The sequence below is a fragment of the Macaca fascicularis genome, chromosome 10 (assembly GCF_037993035.2).
Source record: "Macaca fascicularis isolate 582-1 chromosome 10, T2T-MFA8v1.1".
Taxonomy (NCBI): domain Eukaryota; kingdom Metazoa; phylum Chordata; class Mammalia; order Primates; family Cercopithecidae; genus Macaca; species Macaca fascicularis.
The window spans coordinates 102,732,678-102,752,095 of NC_088384.1; the positions used below are offsets into that span (position 1 = coordinate 102,732,678).

At 45.6% G+C, this 19,418-nt stretch overlaps 2 protein-coding genes across 11 annotated transcripts in view; one reads left to right on the forward strand and one right to left on the reverse strand.

The window, feature by feature from the left end:
* Window positions 1-6,143: 6,143 nt before the first annotated feature.
* Window positions 6,144-11,494, reverse strand: TP53RK (TP53 regulating kinase). Its single transcript, XM_045363069.2, has 2 exons — window positions 11,131-11,494; window positions 6,144-8,977 (listed from the first exon to the last, which is right to left on the reverse strand). The coding sequence occupies exons 1-2, from the start codon at window positions 11,411-11,413 to the stop codon at window positions 8,499-8,501; spliced, it is 762 nt and encodes a 253-aa protein (XP_045219004.1). The 5' UTR covers window positions 11,414-11,494; the 3' UTR covers window positions 6,144-8,498.
* SLC2A10 (solute carrier family 2 member 10) overlaps window positions 10,946-19,418 on the forward strand; it is a 36,847-nt gene continuing 28,374 nt past the window's right edge. For 3 of the 10 annotated variants that reach the window (XR_012419502.1, XM_074005466.1, XM_074005469.1), the window contains exons 1-2: window positions 11,529-11,664; window positions 18,903-19,014. Coding sequence is in view for 1 of the 10 variants with exons in the window: in XM_005569250.4 (XP_005569307.3) it covers window positions 11,412-11,664 (253 nt within the window). In the remaining 9 variants the exon portion in view is untranslated. Of the gene's footprint in view, window positions 11,665-11,709; window positions 11,834-18,902; window positions 19,015-19,418 lie in introns of those variants that run through there. The other 7 variants (XR_012419497.1, XM_074005465.1, XM_074005468.1 and 4 more) reach the window with 4 other exon arrangements.

Consider the following 19,418-nt stretch of genomic DNA (forward strand, 5'->3'; position numbering starts at 1 on the left):
GGATCTAGATCAAATCTTCCACTTTACAGGTAGAGAAACTGAGGCCCAGGGAAGTCTAGAATTTTCCCCAAACTCACAGAGGGAGTTGGTGGCAGACTTTGGCCAGGGCTTGAGTAGACTACGTCTCAGTGCGGAGTTCTCACCTCCCAGACCTTGGTAAGAAGGGGTTGGAGTTTGTCTGTCTCCTTGACTTTGATCTAAACAGAGAGGCCCCAACCTGACGGTGAAAGGCAGTAAGATGCTATGAACAAGTATGGCTTTGGGGACCTGGGGTCTGAATCTGTGTTGGTTAGGAATGCTTTTGGCTTCAAGTGATGGAAAATCTGATTTACAGTAGCTTCAGCTTTGGAGATGTTTGCCTGTGCATATAAGTCCAGAAAGCAAGGTCTGAGGTCACTAAGAACAGACTCACACTCTGCCCATCCCTCCACCTCATCATCCATCTTCCTCTCATTGACTCTTTACCATCAGGGGTGGCCTCATGGTCTCCAGATGGCTGCTGAACCTCTGGTTATTGTCATTGCATTGAAAAACGGAAATTGTTGATGGGAATGTGCTGGTGTCCGAGCAGGGAGAGAATTCTTACATCTCCTCACCTTCTAGAAGCAAAATCTTCCACAGAAGGAATCTTCGCAGATTTGCTCTTGTATCTTATTGGCCACAAAACGGTCACATGCTGATATGGTTTGGAGGTTTGTCCCCTCCAAATCTCAGGTTGAAATGTGACCTCCAGTGTAGGAGGCGGGGCGGGTGGGAGGTACTGGATCATGGGGGCAGATTCCTCGTGAATGGCTTGCTGCCCTCTCTGTGGTAATCTCTGAGTGAGCCCTGGCTCTGTTAGTTCACAAGAGAGCCGTTTGTTTAAAGGAGCCTGCCTCCTCCCCTTCTGTCTTGTTCCTGCTCCCACCACGTGACACTGCCTGCTCCCCCTTTGCCTTCCATGATCGGAAGCTTCCTGAGGCCCTCACCAGAAGTAGATGCTGGAGCCATGCTTGTACAGCCTGCAGAACCACGAGCCAGTTAAGCCTCTTTTTCCTATAAATTACCCAGCCTCAGGTGTTTCTTTACAGCAATGCAAAAGGCCTAATACACATGCCCATTCCTAATCAGGGACCAATGTGACCTTTCCTGAGGTGAAGTTATCTTCACCTAAAAATATCTATATAAATTGGGGTTATGTCCAAAAGGAATAAGGAGGGTAGGCTGGGCGCCATGGCTCATGCCTAAAATCCCAGCACTCTGGGAGGCCAAAGCAGGCAGATCACTTGAGGTCAGGAGTTTGAGACTAGCCTGGCCAACATGTCAAAATCCTGTCTCTACTAAAAAATACAAAAATTGAGACGATCCTGGCTAACACAGTGAAACCCCGTCTCTACTAAAAGTACAAAAATTAGCCGGGCATGGTGGCGGGCGCTTGTAGTCCCAGCTACTTGAAAGGCTAAGGCAGGAGAATGGCGTGAACCTGGGAGGTGAAGTTTGCAGTGAGCCGAGATCGCGCCACTGCACTCCAGCCTGGGCGACAGAATGAGACTCCATTTCAAAAAAAAAAAAAAAAAGAGGGATGGGCTCACGCTTGTAATTCCACATTTTGGGAGGCCAAGGCAGGTGGATCATTTGAGGTCAGGAGTTTAAGACCAGCTTGGCCAACATGGTGATATCCCCATCTCTACTAAAAATACAAAAGTTAGCCAGGTGTAGTGGTGGGCACCTGTAATCCCAGCTACTGGGGAGGCCGAGGTGGGAGAATCGCTTGAACCTGGGAGGTGGAAGTTGCGGTGAGCTGAGATCGCACCACTACACTCCAGCCTGAATGACAGAGCAAGACTCTGTCTTTAAAAAAAAAAAGGAGGGTGACTTTTGGTAGGCAATAATGCTGTAAAATGGGTATGGCAGATGGTATTTTGTTTCTTGCCCTCTCAGCATCTATTTCCTATTTTTCTGATGACATACTTTGATTTTCCTTCAGGTAGGCGTTCTCAGAACAGCAGCCTCAGCATCACCTGGGAGCTTGTTAGCAATGCAGATTCTCAGGCCAATCTCACACCTTTGATTCAGAAGATTTGGAATGGCAGACTGGCGATGTGGGAAAGTGCATCCTGTCTACCCTTAGCTTATAAGGGGAACAAATGGAGCTGTATTATAATCACCTGTTTGCTGCTCTCTAAAAATAGTAGACACCTAAATGACATCATAACGATATTGCTCATTGTTGCCATGTGCCATGCACTGTGGTAGTGCTCCAAGTGCTCCACGCACCTCCTTATATGGATGTTTGTGGTGGACATGGATGTGCGACCCAGATGCCTTAAGGAAGGACTGATTGCCCCAGAGGCAGGGCGAGTGGTCAGCAGTCAGCTCCTGTGGTCAGCTCCTCCAGGGATAGCCTCACAGTAGGCAGAGAGTGGCCTTGCCTGAGCTCATGTCCCTTCCAGGGGTGACCCCCCAGTGACTAATGTGAGACTGCAAAGTCCTGGCCATCTCAGGCCATCTTGTGACATCTCTGAAGAGCCATTTCAGCTGCAGAGTTCCCACAGGGTTGAGCGAAGCTGCTGCTGGGTCTCAGCTCCAGTTCTCCCTCTGCCCTCTCCTGTGTCCTCCGTGCTGTGGATATTGATCCCAAGGGCAGCTCAATCGCGTCTCAGAGTCTGCTTCCTAGGGATCCTGACCAGTTACAATACTCACAGCAATTCCACCATGCAGCACCATTGTGAGTCCATTTTGCAGATGAGGACACTGAGGCTCAGAGAGGTACGAGGAGGGGATCCCAGGCCATGCACCTGGTAAACAAGGAGACATGGGCTGGGAAGCCAGCATATTTGTGAATAGAGAAGTGGCATGTTCTGGCTTTAAAAGGGTCCCCTGGGCTGCTGAGTGAGGAAGAACAGAAGGGGCCAGGACAGAGGCAAGGGTGCCCTAGGCTGCAGCTGGACATTGTCATCCCTGCAGCTTCTTCAGAAGAGCCAGACACAGCCCATGTGCTCACTAAATACCCAGTGAAGAAGTGAATGAAGAGAGAATGGATGAAAACGTTAAGACCGGAAGGAACCAGACATCCTCACGTCTGTCTCGCTCATTACATGGTGCATAATTAGCACAGTGCCTGCCACACATAGGTGCTCAGCTAAGGTGGTGTTGAGTGAATAAATGAACATGTTGAAGGAAGGGAGAGAGGGGAGGAAAGGAGGCCGGGACTTGGGAAGAAAAGATGGAAGTAGACGAAGGAAAAGGGGAGAAAAGAAGGGGAGGAAGAAAGAGGGGAAGGAGGGAGGAGGAAGAGAAGAAAGTGAAGGGAGGTTTCTTTACCTGTTCGCACCGAGAATGACAGTAACTTACGACCCCTGGTGGCAGAAAAGTGCAGTCCATTGAAATTGCGGTGCCTAGAATTAAAGAAAAGGGAAGACTCCTAGTTCCCCAAGAACTAGGCTGCATTCGTTTGTTTTCTGTTGCTTTTAACAGAATACTTGAAACTGGGTAATTTATAAAGAAAAGGAGTTTACTCCTTATTGTTATGGAGGAATACAAGGTCAAGGGGGCACATCTGGTGGTGGCATAGCCTTCTTGAAGGTGGGGACTCTACAGAGACCTTAGGCGGCACACGGCATCATATGATGAGGGTGCTGGGCATGTTAGCTCAGGTCTCTATTCCTCTTACAAAGCCACCAGTCCCGCTCTCATAATAACCCATTATGTATTAATCCACATGTGGATTAATCCATTCATGAGGGCAGAGGCCTCAGGATCCAATCACCTCTTAAAAGCCCCATCTTTCACTACTGCTAAGTTGGGCAGTTTCCAGCACATGAGATTTGGGGAACACATTCAAACCATAGCAGGTGCGGGCCCTTTTAAGAACATGGACTCCTCCATCAGGGTTCTGGCAGTCAGTGACAACTGGGTTAGAACTAGGGTGAAGCAAGCGAGGCACAAATTTAAGGGGGCACCCAAAAACTCAATAATCAAGACAAATATCTTAATGGGATGGTTTTAAAAATCAAATTGGCAAACTATGGCCCACAGGCTGACTGATTTGTAAATAAAGTTTTATTGGAACCAGGGTCAGGAACATGGTGAACTCTTGCAGTTAAATCAGAGATTATGCCCTGCATGTCTTCACTAATGTAGGTGTTCCCAACCCCTAAGGTAGCACGTGCTGTGGGCATGGTCGGTTCAGCTCATCCAACAATAAGAACACAGCTTGTTTGGAGCACTCCCCCAGCTTTAAAGCAACTCTACTCTGGAACTACCTCTCTTGGCCCCATGGACTGGCCACAAAAGCACTTTTCAGTGTTCCAGGAATGTGGGCCTGTGTCAAGTGTTGGTCGCATCTCAGTGTCCTATCACATTTCCCTGGCGCTGCCATTCGCTAAGTGGCATGGGGCAGGACTTAATTTCTCTGTCTCATTTGCTTTTTCTGTAAAATGGGTTAATGCATGCAAAGAATGCAACTCTATAATAAAGTCAGCTGCTGCTGTTAAAAGCATGGGTTTGAATCCCAGCTGTCACTTACTGTGACCCTAGGACATGATATTTCCTATTGCTGTTTCCTCCACCATAAAATGGAGATTATAATCCTCATCTGGTTGGGTTTAGGTGGGGATTCACACAAAACTGCTAGTGCTTTTGGCTCAGCACTGCAAAGCACCTGCAGCTCCCCGGTGGACATCAAGGGATCTGAAAGTGCAGAGGGTTCCTTAGCCCTTTGTGACACGGAACTAGGGAAGGAATCCACTGTTTACCTAGGAACGTTTGTTAACCCTTTATTTCCCACTGTGGGCCACGGGCTAAGTGTGCAGATGGGCGATTCTCCTCCTGGGGGCATTTGTGACGTTTCTCCAGTCTCCAATATCTGCCACTCTCCCTCTGGATACTAGAAAAGATCATTACTGCTTCCTGACAGCTGTGGCTACCCCAATTATCACTGGCACTGAGACTGGAGGTAGAAAGAAATTATTTAGGCAGATATTGAGGGCAAAAGAGTCATCAGCTGAATTTCCCTTCTAACAAAAAAGCAGTCCCAGAAATCATTTCTTTTCTAACAAAGAGCAGCCTGAAATATCCAGCTTCAAACATAGATAAGGAAGCTGGAAGCTTGCACAGGGGAATACTGGCAGCTGTGCCAATAGAAAAGGGCTACTTGGGGGCCAGGCATGTCCGACACAGAGGCTCCATCTTCCCTTTTAGCACGTGTACAGTAATAAAGAAGTGGGCAACATGGCACAGCTCAGGCAGAGAACTCGCCTGCATAATAAAAGATTGGGGTGGGGGTGCCCAGAGATTCATACCCTATGCCAGTGGCACACCTGGGTCCAACCAGTTTTGCACACCCTATGTAGATTAGACAGTACCTCCTCACCAGCTCATCTATAAAACCCCCTGCAGATCTGCTGGATCACCGCAGATCCAGCAACCCATTTTTCCAGGACCCCTCTTGTAATAGTTTAATTTCTTTCAACTATTAAATTTCTGCTCTTCAACTCACTCTTTGTGGGTCCATGTCCTTGATCTCCATGACCATGAGACAACGAACCTCGGGTGTTCCCCCAGACAAGGCTGCTTCTCCACTGCGTTCCCTGCCTCGGTGGCTGCCAGGTCCTGTGCCAAGCAGTTGGAGCATGCTCGCCACGGCTTCCACCCTGGCTACTGTTTTCACTGGCCCAGCTGGTTTTGGTCGCCTTCTCACTTCCAGGTTTCTTGCTTCCACTCTTGCCGTCTATGGTTTTCTGCCAGCAACCAATGCAACTCTTTCAAAACAATCAGGTGTCACCCTGTTAAAAATCCTGAGTCCCATTAAGAACAAAACCCAACCTTGTAACAGGGCCCTGCAGGATCTGGCCCTGCCTCTCCCATCGCATGTTCTGCTCCTCCTCCTTGCTCACTGATGCCAGCCACACTGGCCTTGCTGTCGGGGATGTTCCTTCCTCACCAACTTCGCACGCCACAGCCTGCCTGGGATATACTCCCTTCATCTCCCGTGTTTCTGGTTTTCCTTCACCTCTTCACTCATCACTGTCTGAAACTGCCTTATTTTACGTTCCCCAGGAAAGTAAACTTCATGTTCCCCTCTATTAGATCTCCAGTGCCTGGCACATAGTGAGTACTAGTGTATTACTCACGCTGCTAATAAAGACATACCCGAGACCGGGTAATTTATAAAGGAGAAGTTTAATTACTCACAGTTGAGCATGGCTGGGGATGCCTCGGGAAACTTACAATCATGGCGGATGGGGAAACAAACACATCATTCTTCACATGGCAGCAGGAAGTGCCAAAAAGAGGGAAAAGCCCCTTATAAAACCATCAGATCTCATGAGAACTCACTCACTATCACGAGAACTGCATGGAGGTAGCCGCCCCCAGGATTAAATTACCTCCCACTAGGTCTCTCCCGTGTCACGTGGGGGTTACAGGAACAATTCAAGATAAGATTTGGGTGGGAACACAGTCAAACCATATCAACTAGGGCTTTGTTGATTTAATGCACATAAGCCAACCATACCCCACAAAGTAGGTACTAGCCTTATAGTACATGTGAGGAAACTGAGGAATGAGGCATCTCATTCATGTTGGGAATATTAATTGAAAAACTTGTCAGCTCCTGTGGTCCTTGGAGTTCCTTGAAAATAATGTTATATGCCAATACTTCTTATAGTACTGTGAAGACGCACCATATCCCATATCTCTTTTGTCAGTGGAAAGAACACAGATTTGGAGCCAAGTAAAAGTACCTTTGGCTACCTGTGACGTCTAGGACAAGTTCCCACCTTTTGGTGCCAGTTTCTCCATCTATAAAATGGGGACAACGCTTAACTTAAGAGTTATTTTAGATCCAATATAAAAATTCCCAGCCCAATGCCTGACATGCAGTAAACAGGCAATGATACTGTTTTTCCTCTCTACGAGTCACAACTACCCAGGAAGGGAGTTTTCACCATTCCTGGCCATCCACCCCATGCTGGACACTGGGGGAGTGCTGACTGTGATGAACGAAACAAACAGGGTACTGGTCCTACTATTACAGAATGTTTGCTTCATAAGAACAGGCACTGACTGTATCATCTCTCAACACAACGGAATGAAGCTAGGAATGAGTAACAAAAGAAAAACTGGAACATTCACAAATGTGTGGAAATTAACAGATTTCTAAACAATCAAGTGGTCAAAAAAGAAATCACAAGGGAAATTAGAAAATACTTCGAGATTAATGAAAACAAAAACACAAAATACCAAAACTGAGAGTGTGTGATGAAAAGTGTGCAGAGAGAAATTCATAGCTGTAAATGTCTATATTAAGAAACAAGAAAGTAACTATGTGAGGTGATGGGTGTTAATTAGCTCGGGTGTAGTCATCATTTCATAATGTGTATCAAAACATCACACTACTTTATAATTTTTTATAAAAATAAATTTTCTTACAAAAGAACAGGCGCTATGTCTGTCTGGCTCACCATTGTACCCAACACCCAACAGGGTGCCAAGGAACATAAAAGGTACTCAAAATATGTTTGTTGATTGGAGTTTACAAGGAAGAAAGGTATTTTATTATACATCCGTTCCCTTCCCACCCACACACAGCTTCTTCTAAGAAAAGAAATTGAGGCTGGGCAAGGTTAAAAGCTAGCTCCTGGTACCTTTGCATCCACACTCAGCTTATCTGTACCTTAAACCAGACTTCATCAAACTTCAGTCTTCACAAGTCACTTCATCATTTTTGCTCTACCTACTCATTGCCTGTGACAGAAATCAACTCAGTTTGCTTACCTGTATAAACTTAAAAGGAACTTTATATCAATCACTTGTCTTAGAAGGTAACCACAAAAATACAAAACAATAAAAATAAAAACAATGTTAACATGAATTTCAGTTGCCTGAAAGCTGTAAGTCTGCTTTTTTAAAAGAGAAATTGGAGTTAAGCAGATTTTTCATTTTTTGATCATGACCCTGAAAGAGAAATATATTTGACATCAAAACTCAGTACATATCCTTGTCTACATATACATGTGAAAGTTTCATAAAACAATACATTGATATTTTCTATGCTGCAATTCTATTTCATTTTAAAAAATGCTGGTTGTATCCCATTAAACTGGTTTCAAAATAAATATATCATGTACACAACAAAAAAAACACTGGGTTAGAGGGCCAGTAAGCTCAGTGAGCATCACTGAGACTTCATCCTTGTCTCACAAGGACTAAAAAGAGAGTAACATTCTCATTATGTGGTTCAATGCCACACCCATATAACTGAGACATACATGTCACAATCTGGGAGAAGCCTGTCCTAGATTTAAATACCCAGTTCTGCCTAGAACATGACTCAGACACATAATAAGCTCTTGAGTAGAGTGAAGTGCAGATGATAATGACACCACAGGCACGATCACACACCACTTAAAAATATCTTAACACCTTTACTTAGATCTCATCTCATACTTTTAGTATTTCTTCAAATTTACTTTGAAAAAAGAGCTTCACTGTGTGTGGCTGTCATACACATTTTCCTACCCAACCATGGTCCTCTTTCTTCCTCTCAGGCGCACTTCATCTAATTTTTTTAGCACTGGCCTGGCCTTTTTGGAGGAGGTGGAGTAGCTCTTCAAAAAGGCTTCAAATACAGTTTCAGTGTTGGGATGGGTACTGAGGAAGGCCTTCTCCAGGACATAGAGGTCTACTCCCTTATCCTCTGGAAGTGCCGAAATGAAGCTCAGCCCAAAGTCTATGAGGACAATGTTCAGCTGTTCCAGGGGGGGTTTCAGGAGCATGTTGGAGGTGGTGAGATCACCATGAATGAGGTCTTCATCGTGCATTCGAGCCAAAACCTGCCCAATTGTCTTGGCTAAGTTGGAGAGACTTTGGGGAGTTTTTTCAGTCTCCATAGTAGACTGAATATAATCTCGAACAGTCACTGAGCCTTCAATTTCTTCCATATATAAGCAGTTGGAAGCATAGTCCACAAAAAAGACAACTGGGGCAGATATTCCTGAAATCAAGACATAAGTGGTTATTGGGTTGGATTTTTTTTTAATGGATAAACTTAATTTTCAAAGATTAAGCCAGTTTTTCCATCTATATCTACTTATTTCAGGATGATTTAGGAATGCTACAGGGAATGGTACAACTGAATGGAATATTCCCCTGCTCCTGCCCCCTGCAGGACTATACCTGGGACCACCCCACAGCTAAACTGAGGAGGCCATAGCTTCCTCCTCCCTTCCAAACCACCCTTTCTCACTGAACTTCATTTGTCACACTCACTCTCTAAAAAACAAACAAAACAAAGGCTGGGTGTGGTGGCTCATGCCTGTAATCCCAGCACTTTGGGAGGCCGAGGCAGGCGGATCACTAGAGGTCAGAAGTTCGAGACCAGCCTGGCCAACAGGGTGAAACCCCATCTCTACTAAAAATACAAAAATTAGCAGAGCGTGGTGGTATGCACCCGTAGTCCCAGCTACTCGGGAGGCTGAGGCAGGAGAATAGCTCAAACTCAGGGGGTAGAGGTTGCAGTAAGCCGAGATTGCGCCACTGCAGCACTCCAGCCTGGGTGACAAAGTGAGACACTGTCTCAAAATACAAAAACAAACAGCAAGGCACAGCCCAGTCAGAGCAGTTTCTACTGATGAGGACACAAACAGGAGGCCAAGCAGTGTGCTGGCTTCGAGGTTCATCTTCACAGTCAGAGAGGACAGGGTTCAAATCCCAGCTCCTTTTCTTATTAGTTGTCTAATCTAATCTTAAAATTACATTAACTTCTCGGCCAAGGCAGGTGGATCACGAGGTCAGGAGATCGAGACCATGCTGGCTAACATGGTGAAACCCCGTCTCTACCAAAAATACAAAATATTAGCCAGGCGTGGTGGCAGGCGCCTATAGTTCCAGCTATTCTGGAGGCTGAGGCAGGAGAATGGCGTGAACCCTGGAGGTGGAGCTTGCAGTGAGCCGAGATTGGCCACTGCACTACAGCCTGGGGGACAGAGCGAGACTCCGTCTCAAAAAAAAAAAAAAAATTACATTAACTTCTCTAAGTCTCAGTTTCTGCTACAATAAACTCAAATGAATTTTTACTGAAAGTCAACCAGGCTCAGTATACTTTTCTAGAAACTGAGAGATGTATCAATGGGGATACAGCAATAAACAAGCCAGCTATAATACAATCTCTGCTTAACGAAACATATCATAAGAGGCTGAAAACAGAAATATGAACACACAAATAAGTTCGTGAAATCTTCAGTCTCTGAAAGGGCAGCAATGTGTCTGCTTGTTGGCTACTGAATGTCCCCCCTTGCTAGATCTCCCAGCACTTAACAATGTCCTGGCACCCACAAGTACCTAAAAAATACTAATAAAAGAAAGGCACGAAGCGTAAAATTAAAAAGCCAGTACTTCTGAGTCAGAGGCATACGGAGCTGAGGGCCTGGACCGGCCACTTAGTAGCCGTGTAACCTTGGGCAAGTTACTTCTCTCTGAGTGTCACTTTCTCAACTGAGGACAAGGTTTATGGCGCTGGCGCACAATAAATAGGCAATTTAATGAAATCCAACACTTACTGAGCACTATGTGCCAGGCACACATTCGAACATAATACACTGCACACAGACCTCCTCTAATGGTCACAACATCCCTATGACATGGATATTGCTACTATGTCTCCCATTTTACAGGTGAAAAAACCGAAGGTGAGAGGCTAAATAACTTGTTGAAAGGCTACATAAGCAGCAGAGTTAGTATTTCAACCCAGACAGCCTGGCTCCAGTGGGGCAAGTACTTGTAATTACATGTTTCTTAAAACTAATAAATGAAAAGATAATGATCGAAAATTGAAACGAGTCAAATGGGGAAATCAAGGCTCAGGGAAGTTAAAGATGTTCGACGTTGAGCAATAATGACAGCGTCCAGATTTGAACCTGGCAGAACGGCCCCAGGACAAACGCTTGACGCTGCAAGGCCACGTGGTTTCTTAAGACTTAACGAATGAAGAAAGGGATGAAAGAATAACATTTCCGAAAGGCTGGCCACGGCAGAAGGCACAGAAGGAGAAACTGAGGCAAACCGTGGCTCGGAGCGCAGGAGAGTCCCTCACCCGCCCAGGCCCTAGAGCCTCGGGGCCGCCCACGCCAGGATCCGGGCCCTCCTTACCCGCGCGGCGGCAGCGGAGGAGAGCTCGCGCTTCCTGCACCGTCCGCCGCCGGCCAAGCCGCGCCTCCAGCGCCGGGTGCCGGTAGCCCTTGGGGAAGCGGTGCTTTATCACCGCCGCGCGGCCCTGGAAGCGGCCGCGGAACACGCGCGCCTCGGCGCCCTGCTTCACCAGCTCCAGGCCTCTCAAGAAGCGGCTGCTTCGCTCCCGGGCCGCGGCCAGAGCCTCAGCCTCTGGCGCGGGCTCCTCGCCATCGTCCGGGGCAGCAGGTCTGGCCGCCGCCATGACTGTGCTCGGCGGTACAGCTCCGACCGACCCGCTCTCTCTGAAAACTGTCGCGATGCTTCGGCTCGCTTCGGAAATCCTGGTACTTCTTCGGTTACCCGAACGCTTCCGCCCCGGACACTTCCGGCCTGTGAGTGGTTACGCCTCCCAACCTTTCGGCTCTCTGAAGCCTTGGGTTCCCTGCAGGAAGGGCTCCTGTGGCCCCGCCTTTCACCTCTTCGGCTATCTCCGTACACGTTCGGCAACTCTCGGTAAGTGGCTCTTCCCTACTCCTTGGCTCTCCGGAAATCTTCGGTGATTCCCGCAACCGGTTTTGGGAGATCACCTCCCAGTTGGTCGTCTCTTTCCGGAGAACTTCAGCTCCTCTCGAGAAAAACGTCGGACGCTCTTTGCTCACTTAAGGAGTCTCCTCCTGGACAGGTGCACCCTCTAGTAGTGTCTTTTTGGAACACCTCTTCCCCTGACTCCTAAATTCCCCCCAGAATGTACTCATACTAGTCAGTGTCGGAAGGGTCAGACAATGAACCGTGTTTCCGACATCCTCTTAAGTGCTAGGATAACTACCATTTAGTGCATTCAGAAGAAATAAGATTAAATGATGAAAATCCTTACAGAAAAGAAAATTGAGACTCAGAGAGGGCAGTGGGGGTGGTGGGATGGGGCGGGGAGTGGGGGCTGGGGAATCCAGGAAAGTTTTCCGGAGACAGAACCTAAACTGAATTGGGAGGAATTAAACTTTTTCAGTTTCTACCTGTTTCATTACAAAGCTAATAACACAGGCTGTAGCAAATTCTTACAATACGGAACTTTGCGCGCACACACACATATAAATAAACTGCCCATCCTCCTTGTGACACCGCTGGCCGTTAGTTTCTTTCCAGAACTTTCTTTTATTCAGTGCGCACACTCACACATCATTGTGGCCTTTTTTCCAACATAAATGACATCATACTGTGGGTTCTTTTGCAACTTGCATTTCATTTTCCTAAACAATTTATCTCGGACTATATTCCATATCAGTACATACAGAACTACCACATCCTTCTACTTGGTCAGGCAGTTTCTTGTTGCTAAGCAGTTGTTTCCAGTTTGTTGTTTTTCAGAAAAACACTTTACTTACTATTGCCAGTTTATTATAAAAGATAGTATAAAAGATAAAAAATGAACAGCCAGATGAAGAGGTACATAAGGGAAATTAAAAATTGTACGTATTTATCATGAGCAACATGTTTTGAAATATGTGTACATTGTGGAGTGGCTAAATCCAGCTAGTTAATGTTACCTAACATACTCATCATTTTGGGGATGAGGACACTTAAAATCTATTATCTTAGCACATTTTTCAAGAATACAACACATTGTTATATCTATAGTCACCATGTTGTGCAATAGATTTCATGAATGTTTCCTCCTAACTGAAATTTTGTGTCCTTTGACTAACATCTCAAAATCCTCCCAATCTCCCTCCTCCTGCCCCAGCGCCTGGTAACCACCATTCTACTCTGCTTGCATGAGTTCAACTTTTCTTACCTTCCTCATACAAATGAGATCATGGGATATTTGTCTTTCTGTGCCTGGCTTATTTCATTTAACACAATGTCCTCCAGTTCCATCCATATTGCTGTAAATGACAGCATTCCATTCTTTTTAAAGGCTGAGTAGTAGTATTCCATTATGTATATAAATGTACCATATTTGTATCCATTCATTTATTGATGGACACTTAGACTGAGAATTGCGAATGATGCTGCAATTAACATGGGAGTGCAGACATCTCTTCAATATACTGATTTTGTTTCCTTTGGATATGTACCCAGTAGTAGGGTTGCTGGATCATAAGGTAGTTCTATTTTTAATTTTTTGAAGAACCTCCATACTGTTTTCCATAATGTCTGTACTAATTTACATTCCTATTAACAGGGTGCAAGGATTCCCTTTTCTCCACGTCCTTGCCAACACTTTTTATCTTTCTTATGTTTTATCATAGCCATTCTAACAGGTCAGAGGTGATATCTCATTGTGGGTTTAATTTGCATTTCTCTGATGATTAGTGATGTTGAGCATTTTTAAAATATACCCGTCGTCCATTTTTATGTCTTCTTTTGGGAAATATTTCTTTTGATCTTTTGCCCACTTTTAATTCAGGTTTTGTCCTTTCTTACTATTGGATTGGATTCCTTATATATTTGGATATTAACCCCTTATCAGATGTATGGTTTGCAAACATTTTCTCCCTTTCAGTAGTTTGTCTTTTCACTCTTTTTTCTTTTTTCTTGACTGGTCAGAAGCATTTTAGTTTGATGCAATTCCATTTGTCTATTTTCACTTTTGCTGCCTGTGTTTTGAGGGTCATACACAAAAAATCATTGCTCAGACCAATGCCATGGCATTTTGTCCCTGTTTTCTTATAAGAGTTTTATGGTTTTGGCTGTTACATTAGACTAAAGTCTAATCCATTTTGAGTTGATTTTTGCATATGATATAAGATAAGGGTCTAATTTCTTTCACATGAATATCCAGTTGTCCCAACACCATTTATAGAAAAGACTGTCCTTTCTCCATTATGTGTTCTTGGCATTTTTGATGAAAATCAATTGACTATAAGTGTGTGGATTTATTTCTGGGCTCTGTATTCTGTTCCATTGGTCTATGTGCCTGTTTTTATGCTGGTGGCATGCTGTTTTGATTCCTATAATTTTGTAGTATATTTTGAAGTCAGGTAATGTGATGCCTCCAGCTTTGTTCTTTTTGCTCAAGATGGCTTTGACTATATGGAGTCTATTCTGATTCTATATAAATTCTAGAATTTTTTACTTCTACAAGAAATGTCATTGGAATGTTGATAGGAATTACATGGAATCTGTAGGACATTTTAACAACGTTACTCCTCCAGTTTTGTTTCTTTTTTTTTTTTTTTGTCTCATAAACAGTGCTGCAGGAGCAGGCTTATCCAAGTGATATCACTGGGTTGTAGGTGACAAGCACTTTGAAACTCAACACCTCAGCCAAACTACCCTCCCAAAGTTTTGTGCCTATTTATGCTTCAGTCAAACTCATGTCTCATTTTCTCATATCTTCATCTTCACTGAGTTTTTCAGGTGCTGGAAAGCTCAGTCAGAGGGTGGAGTGGGAGGGTGCTCAGGTTCCAGGCAGCGAGAACAGACACAGGGTACAGTTGGGTTGGACAAGAACCAGCAGCTCCACATGGCTGGAGCAAGTTGGCACTGGGGACAGGCAGGGAGCTGAAAGAACAAGGACAGTGGCCTGGTCCCAGAGGATTTTTCTTGCTGGAAGAGAGGTGCTGTGAGCCTGGGGTGACTGCACCAAGCATGGCCCTTTGAGGCCTTGACCTCTGGCTGCCAAATATGCAGCTGAGCTCTGGGTAGAACAGCCAAGCAGTAAAGGGGAGGGAGGCTTCTACTTTTTAGCCCTTTCTGAGCCTGAAAGAGAATCTATGGCCTCTTCCTCACTTCCCACCCATCAGCACCAGATGCCCATTCATTCATTTATTCACTAATTCATTTAGTAAATATTTATTGAGTAACTACTATAGGCCAGGCACTGTGCTAGGCCCTGAGGACAGAGCTGTAAAGAAAATAGAGAATCATTATTAGTGCCTCCATGGAGTTTATTTTCTAGTGGGTAGAAACTGACAATAAACACATAAGGAAAATGTGTCGTTGACAGGGGCTAGCAGGAGATAAATCAAGTGGGGAAGGGGGATGGGAAAGATGACCTGCATCTGGGCTTGCCAGGGACAGCCCTAGTTTTTACCTGTTACCCTGGAATAACTATCATTAGTGCCCCTGCCTTTTTTTTTTTTGAGATGGAATCTCACTCTGTTTTCCAGGCTGGAGTGCAGTAGCATGATCTTGGCTCACTGCAACCTCAACCTCCCGGGTTCAAGTGATTCTCGGGCCTCAGCCTCCTGAGTAGCTGGGACTACAGGTGTATGCCAGCATGCCCAACTAATTTGTTTGTATTTTTAGTAGAGATGGGGTTTCACCGTGTTGGATAGACTGGTCTTGAACTCCTGACCTCAGGTGATCTGCCTGCCTCGGCCTCCCAAAATGCTGGGATTATAGGCATGAGCCACCACACCCAGCCTAGTGTCCCCTCTTTACTCTCAAAAGCATCCAATTTTGGATGATACAATATATGGTTACCCTATGGGTAGTAGAGTGGGGTCGGAGGGAATGATCCAGTTTTATTTTATTTTTTTATTTTTATTTTAACTGAGACAGGATCTTGCTCTGTTGCCCAGGCTGCAGTGCAGTGGTGCAACCTCCTGGGGCTCAAGCAGTCAATCCTCCTACCTCAGCCTCCTGAGTAGCTGGGACCACAGGAATGTGCCACCACTTGCAGCCAATTGTTATCATTTTTTGTAGAGACAGGGTCTCCCTATGTAGTGCAGGCTGGTTACGAACTCCTGGCCTGAAGTGATCCTCTTGCCTTAGCCTCCCTCCCAAACTTCTGGGATTACGTATGTGAGCTACCATGCCCGGCCTAATTTTAAATAAAGTGGTTGAGAGGGTGTCCACGAAAAGGTGACATTTGAGCCCTGTGAATGGATTCCTGGGGGAAGATCTTTCCAGACAGGAGGGGCCCCAAAGAGGAAGTGTGCTTGACATGTTTGAGGAAGAGTAAGTTATTTAACCTCTCTGTGCTTTAGTTTCCTCATCTGTAAAAGAAGATTGTAGATAATATTCACCTTGTAGGGTTTATGTTACGATTAAATGGGTAACGAGGTAAAACACATAGAACTGTGCTGGGAACATGATACGCTCTTCGAAATGGAAGCTATGATTATTATGGAGTATTTAGTATGATGACAATTAAAAATGGACCCCCAGGATCCAACCACTGCTCCTTGGCGGGGAAGGGGCTTCCCATTGTGTGGTGTCTTGGGAAACACAGAAACCACCTCCCACTGTAGAAGCCTCTCCTTTGCCCCATCCTTGTGTGGCTTGCAACAAGAACCCTGACTTGTACCACTACTGAGTGGAGGTGTGTTGTGGTTACTGTATTAATTAGCTAGGAAACAAAATAAACTGCTGTAACAAAGTAACCTACAAATAGTGGCTTAAATATGAGAGAGATTAATTCTTGCTTATGAAACAGTCCAGATCTGTTATTCTCAACTTGTTGCTTCCTCCTTTGAGTCTACTCTACTTGTTGCCCTCTCCACTCAGCAAAAAGGGTGATGACAACCAGGAAAAAGAGATCAACCAGCTAAGAACTGGGCCCAAAGTTGCACATGTCACTTCCACTCTTATCCTATTGGCCAGAACTTAGTCACATGGAAGATGCAAAGGAAGCTGAGAAGTATATTCTTTAGCAGGGCAGTCATGAACTCAGCTAAAACCCTGTGTTATTATTACTAAAAGGAAGTAGAGGAAGAATGATACTGGGGGACCATTAATAGAGTGCAATGGTTTTGATTTTTTTTTTTTTTTTTTTTGAGACGGAGTCTTGCTCTGTCACCCAGGCTGGAGTGCAGTGGCCGGATCTCAGCTCACTGCAAGCTCCGCCTCCCGGGTTTACGCCATTCTCCTGCCTCAGCCTCCCGAGTAGCTGGGACTACAGGCGCCCGCCACCTCGCCCGGCTATTTTTTTGTATTTTTTAGTAGAGACGGGGTTTCACCGTGTTAGCCGGGATCGTCTCTCGATCTCCTGACCTCGTGATCCGCCCATCTCGGCCTCCCAAAGTGCTGGGATTACAGGCTTGAGCCACCGCGCCCGGCCCGGTTTTGATATTTTAAACTGCAAGTAACATCAGTCAACTAATTAGCTTAATTGGCATAAACAATAAGTTCATTTATTATCTCCCAAAATTTCAAGAGGTGTGACTGGGTGTGGTGGCTCATGCCTGTAATCCCAGCACTTTGGGAGGCTGAGGCAAGTGGATCACCTAAGGTCAGGAGTTCGAGACCAGCCTGGCCAACATAGCGAAACCCCATCTCGACTGAAAATACAGAAAAAATTGCAGAGCGTAGTGGCATGTGCCTGTAGTCTCAGCTACTAGGGAGGCTGAGCCAGGAGAATCACTTGAACCCTGGAGGCAGAGGTTGCAGTGAGCCGAGATCACACCATTGCACTCCAGCCTGGGCAACAAGAGCAAAACTCCGTCTCAATAAATAAATAAATAATTTCAAGAGGTGGAAGGTCCCAGCTGTCATTAGATACCAAGGACACGGGGTCTTTTCATTCTTTCCACCAGCCTCAGCCTGTTGTTTTGGTCCTTATCCTTGTCACCTTTTGATCTCAAGATGGCTACCAAAGTTCCACACATTATCCGAAGACACAAAAACATTTGGTTCAAGAAGAGGAGCAGTACCTCCTGTATAGTTCTCTTGATTTGGGAGAAAAATCCTTTGCTGACGCCTCTCCTCTCCCCATCACACTTCCCGTAAAGGGCATCGGTCACAGTTGACTCATGTGTCTTTGGCTTAGCTACAGAGGAAGCTGGAAAAGTGAGGATCTGGCATCTTCAGCCTTTGAAGATGGAGATGTGTTCTACAAGCAATGAGCAAAGGAGCTGGGCATAGCTATTGGAAAGGCAGCCACAAATGGCTGGCACACTGTGACACCCACCAACATCATTTTTCTGAATTTTCAGTTTAATCATCTTCAGAATGGGGATAATTAGTTCTACTTTGGCAAGTGTTTATAAAAATTAAACAAGATGTTCAACATAAGGGTGCCTGGTGGATAGCAGACACTCTTCATGTGTTCATTTTCCTTCCTTCCATCCCCCAGTCATTGGGGCGCTGTTTGAAATACCAAAGAAAAGCCCCTTTGGTCTGAGGGTTGCTATGATACCAGTGCCTTGAGCTCTGCAGTCCTTAGGTTTCATTCATACACGAGGCAGGTCGCTTTTTCAAACATAAGACCCTTTCTGTTGGCATAATGTGGTTTCTAGCACCTTTCATCAGCCCAGACTACTCAAAACCTACCCAGAACCAATTATATTTATAACTCCCAGTTTCCCAAGTTTGTGGCTTCATTATCATAATTGTTAGTGTCCACATAGTTGTCTCTATGGTTACCAAATTCATCTGAGCCCTTGCCTTAGCAATCTGCATGAAAACATACTTACAAGACCCAGGCTTGCTATGGTCAGACTAGTTCTGGCTTCCGTGGCAGGAAACTCCATTTAAAGCCTTTCAGTGGCTCCCCCACTGCACTTAGGATAAAGATCCAATCCTTATTCAGCCCAGGAGGTCCTGCATGATATCCCTGCCTCCTCTTCCAAACTCATCTCCCATGGAACTCCCCCTTCTCCTTGGTCTCTGCTTTTTTTTTTTTTCTTTTTTAAGAAACAGGGTCTCACTCTGTCACCCAGGCTGGAGTGCAGTGGCATGATCTCAGCTCACTGCAGCCTCAAACCCCCTGGTCTCAAGCGATTCTCTGGCCTCAGCCTCCTGAGTAGCTAAGACTGCAGGCATGAGCCACCACACCTAGCTAATTTTTGTATTTTTTTTTATAGAGATGGGGGTCTTACTGTGTTGCCCAGGCTGGTCTCCAACTCCTAGACAACTGTAATCTCAAGAAACACCAGGAGAGGAGTGAGGTAAGGACAGGAAGGCAGCCGGTGAAAGGTGAGCCCATTTCCACTCTAGGCAACTACAGCTGAATCCCACTGGGGAACAGAAGCCAGTGTAGATGACGCAGGCCTCAGACCCAAGGGGCAAGGGAGCCGGGTACTCAGACAGCAGTCGTTGATTGAGGGTTGTTCCCAAGAGATGTTACTTTCTCTGTGCTCCTGGCCTGCCACAGAGCAGCAGAGCAGGGGCAGAGAGAGCCCAGATGCAGATGCCAGCTTGACTGTCAGTCATGCGCTCTGAAGGGCAAGGCATTCAGGGGACTGAGCACAGCACTGCCAGTGACTGCCTAATGGGGATACATTTTGCATTATTCATCGCCATGGTGGCTGCAAATGACAGAAACAAGCTTAAACACAAAAGGAAGTTTATTTTAGATGCAGCTGGACCCAGGGGCTCAC